The following is a 4738-nucleotide window of genomic DNA, read 5'->3' as shown; positions in this document are numbered from 1 at the left end:
TCATGTAGTTCACTCAAGGGTTCATAGGTACTAGCATAGGCCACCCTAAATCACAGTGGAAGCAATAGTTCATTTTCTCTCAATTTTTTATTTAGTCCAGCATTGTTGTTATTAGTGAGAGGTTATTTTGGCAGGTTCATAATCTTTTCCTGATAAATGACAAAATTTTATCAGGTAAGAAAAAATTATTTTCTGCTTTTTAGTATTATATACTAACATATTTACTAATATATTTTCGAAATTGCTAATATAATAAAAATTAGCCACAAATTATTGATGAGTGGCAAATGACGCCACCATGCAATAAGTGAAACTATCCCGATGCCCATTACTGATTGGTATAGTTTCACTTATTTTATTTTTTCTTTGTAGGTGTAAGAAAAAAATGGATACTTCTGTCTTGGATGATAGCGATATTGCCGAATACTTGGAATTACCTAGTGAGAATTTTATTCCATCTGGGTCAAAAGATGAGGAGTGAAGTGTATCAGGTGACGAACTATTTGAAGTTGATGTTGCCCCAACAGAATATTTTAGAAGGTACTGAAATATCAGACGATCCTCCTGAAATTTGCACAGATGTTCATAATTTTCAGTCAATACAGGAAAACCAAAGAAGTTATAACAATCACTCGCCCTCATGCTATATCCGAGTACAACACCTACATTGGAGGAGTTGATATGGCGGACAGATTGATAGCACATTACCCTCATGGCATCAAGTCTAAGAAGTGGTACCTTAGAGTATTCTTTCACCTCTTAAATGTGTCCCTAGTGAATGCCTGGTTGTGCTACAGGAAATCAGTTGATGGAAAAATGGACTTGTTGTCTTCCAAATCATCTGTAGCCAACACCCTCATTGCGAAAGGGTTATGTGACACGAAGAAGAGAGAAAGGCTCTCGTCAATGTCTCCTAACAACACTCCACCTCTTAAGAAAAAAAAATAACCATTAAACATAATCCCGGAACTGAGATACGACAAAGTTGACCACTGGCCATCGAAAGTCGAAAACGCCAGGGAGCAGCGTTGCCGCTTTGAACACTGCTAGTAAAAACCAGATTCCAGTGTAAAACATTTGTGGTTTACATGTATTTCCAGACTGTATGGAAGCATTTCGTAGTAAATAGAATGTTCTTATATAAATATTAAAAAAAAATAAATTGATTTTAGTTTTGAAATTTAATATTTTTAAATTTAAATATTTTTTATTTTACAAAATGTAACTATATTTAATGTTAAACGATTAAATACATTTTTATACATTTATAACTTAAACATAGTACTTATTTCATGTACATGTAAGGGAAAATAAAACAAATTATAAAAAAGGTAACATTAATTTTTTGTTACCTTATTGCATGGTGGTGTCATATGACGTCAGGTCAGCCATTTTTTTAACTAAGACGCAAAAAAATTTTGAAAAAATTATTTTTGTTATTAAAAAAGCCTATTTAACAAGACAAACAAGTAAAAAAAAATTGTCTTCGAATTATTTAATAATTCATGCATGAAGAGGTTAATCAATAGTTACGGTGGTGTACTTCTAGTTTGCTACATTTCACACGTTTTTACAGTTTTATTTACATTATATTTGTGACTTTTTCATTATCTTTCAAACGGACTGTAACAACAGAATCATGTTGCTTAGAGAACTGGTACCTGTTTAGTAAAGCTAAGTCAAGTTCCAAGAAGTGTCATGTTTCATCATCGCACTCAATGTTCCTTATATAGGAATTTTTATAAACGTTTTATGAAGATTTCAAGCCTGTAGGTCAATTCTTTCTTAAGACATCGTGTGACTGAATAGACAGAATAGATTACTGAGAGGTATGCAGGAAGTATTATATTTAAAAAGCAGCGAATTAAAAAAAAATATTAGAGAAAGAAATACCAATACTGAACTTATGTTCTTAAAAAAAGCAAACGGTAAATTTCCTATTTTACTTACCGTTTCAGCAGGTTAAAACACTTTCCTTATGTACTAAAAATAGTTTGGGAAAAGTAAATGAGAATAAATATTTAAGTAAAATCCCTTGTTTGTACCAAAATAAATTGTGAAATAAGGTGAAACAAAGCAACTTTATTATTTATCCCTGACAATAACATCTCTTGGACAGCGTAATTAGACGTCAGAAGGTAGCATTATTAGTCATCCCAGAGTAACAATTACCTGGAGCTCTTTGTTGCCAGTTAACAACTTTTGTGTTGTTACAGAAACAAACGTTAAACACTAGTGTAATTTCCTGCTAGGATACTTCTTCTGGTAAAGTAATAAACGTAATCGCGCTGTAAGTATCTTTTTTATTTCTCTTTGGTCATTCAGAGTATGTTTTTGAACTCAAATAGTAACTTTTAAAAGAGCTTTATTAAAAAATACGACATCCAATTATCTTCTTTCTAATTTGTTAAAACGTTTGTGTAGGAAGCACATTAGTTTAACTAATGAATGTAACTTATAAATATGTTACAATATAATTATTTTACAGATAAATTTGTTACTAATAAATTGAAATGTATTCCTTATACAAACTGTAATTTTTTTTGTAAATTTTAATTTTTTAAATAGTTCCATTTATCTTTTTAGTTTTTTTAAACTTGTGTAACCTATACTTAAATATGTTCAACAAGATATTTATTCCAAAGATTATTTTTTATAGATAAATTGAAATAGTTTCTAAACAAATTCTACGTTTATAATTTTTTTTTTATTTTAAGTTTTTAAATATTATTTAACTCAACTGTTTAATATTTTCTGGAACGAATGTCAATATGTAAACGCAAGTATGGTTGGAAGGAGTGCAATTCAATTTATGAGTTCTGTTCGATTGTACGCTTAGTATTGCCTTAAGTATTTTTGAGTCAATGGCTGTCTAGGATGATTTTCTTTTAATCGCTGACGAATAAGGTCAAAAAGAAACTTTTGTTTAACACAGTTGAGTGCACTAGGATGTTTTAGACGCTATACCAAAGAAGAGCGAAGTAAATGAGTGGCGGAGACGAGATAATGATAAAAAAGTAAACTTTGAGTTAGAAATAATATTAAAAAAAATGTAGGGGTGAGGGTGTAACGAAGAATTTCAATACCATCAGAAGATGATATTTCTGTGAAGGAAACTGGATTTTTCCGGATATTTGCCATCGTTCAGTGAAACAAGAAATCAGTAACACTACGTTTTGAGATCTGCAATCTGATCTCTTCTTCAGGTAAAGAACTAACCTAATACATAATTACAAACTAGGTTAAAATAAACAAATCTTACCAAAGCGTTGTGGCACGCCTTAGTCAGGAATCACAACCTACATGTTGTTTGTCATATTCACTAACTCTATAAACATGCACTTAATAAAAAACTATACAAAACACTAATCATTAAAACTGAACTACGGAATACAGGTCACAATACGTCTTCACTCGTCTACTAACCACCTACGACGTATGTATGACATATTCTACGAAATATGTCATACAGCCCGAGCACTTTAACAATTATCACCTTCTTAATATACCACACATTAATGATTTACACACCTAAATAATATAATTTAAATTGATTAAGCGCTTTAGTTACAGACGTTTTAGCGATTTATCAATGATAGAACTTAAAAAAACCAAGAAATTAATGAAACGTAATTAATACCATTTAGAATTCTTCTCAAATAAGGTGGGGATACTAAAATACGTATTAAAATAGTATAGAAGTACATAATATATGGTTATTTTGTTATTATTTGAAAAACGTACAGAGCTGATCTCAATGTAGTTTCTATATGGTCTAGTGAAATACAGTACTTTTATTTATAAGAAAATTCAGGTATATCCTAAATTAACTTTCTATCTTTTATGTTATGTATTTTTAATTCTAGGACGGTTTCAACTAAATATCTATTTATTACCCACAATAAATAAACTAAAAAATCCCATATAAGTAAACTTTATGATAAAAAATAAATTCCACTAACAACAAATCTACTATAAGATTAGAATAGAAGTGTGAAAATGTCATTGATCAACAGGTATTTTGAACAGCCTCGTGAATAGGTTTCGCCCATAAAAGAACCATCCATGTGACTAAGTTTTTTTTACTGGACGGTAATGTTGGTTTAAAATTTAAAAGTATTAATTTATTTAGGCTTGGTCCAAGTAGTAGGGTTTAACTAGAAACTCTTCAGTTCACAATACGATCTCTATCAGTGCAAGATAATGGTATACAATACGATTCTTGTTGGGCTTGAGATCAAAGTGCTCCAAGATCAAGATTTACATATGAGACCTTTGGTAACAGGAAGAGGAACCTTGTATGTGAATTGCATAGCAAACTGAAACACTTAATATTCCAACGTCTTCAATGGAGTAAAATCAAAGGGTGTTTGGTCCCCTTAGACTTACTTATTAAATGTAACATTCCAAATTGGGTTAAAGTGCTATCCAAACTTACATTTGTTAAAGAAACAAGATTGTGCGTAAATTTTCTATCGTTCAGAGATACAAGTAATTACTAACACTACGTCGAAAAATTTGCAATCTAATCTTTGCGTCAGGTAAGCAACTAACCTAACAGGAAAACATTATGCATTGTGACACGATTAAGTCAGGAATCATAATATGTATGGAAACATAATATGTGTCAACTTCATGCACACGATCTCTAAAATGAATAATTAAATAAATAAAAAATATAATATAAAAAACCGAACTAATGAAACATTTAAAAAAATCCTGCAATGAATGATTGACT

The 4738-nt window shown here is 30.5% G+C and overlaps 1 protein-coding gene across 1 annotated transcript; it reads left to right on the top strand.

Moving 5' to 3' along the window:
* Window positions 1-579: 579 nt before the first annotated feature.
* On the top strand, window positions 580-948 carry LOC124372823 (piggyBac transposable element-derived protein 3-like). Its single transcript, XM_046831228.1, has one exon. The coding sequence runs from the start codon at window positions 580-582 to the stop codon at window positions 946-948; it is 369 nt and encodes a 122-aa protein (XP_046687184.1).
* Window positions 949-4738: the final 3790 nt, after the last annotated feature.

The sequence above is a fragment of the Homalodisca vitripennis genome, unplaced genomic scaffold (assembly GCF_021130785.1).
Source record: "Homalodisca vitripennis isolate AUS2020 unplaced genomic scaffold, UT_GWSS_2.1 ScUCBcl_4115;HRSCAF=10087, whole genome shotgun sequence".
Lineage (NCBI taxonomy): Eukaryota > Metazoa > Arthropoda > Insecta > Hemiptera > Cicadellidae > Homalodisca > Homalodisca vitripennis.
This window is presented reverse-complemented; position numbering and strand designations above follow the sequence as displayed.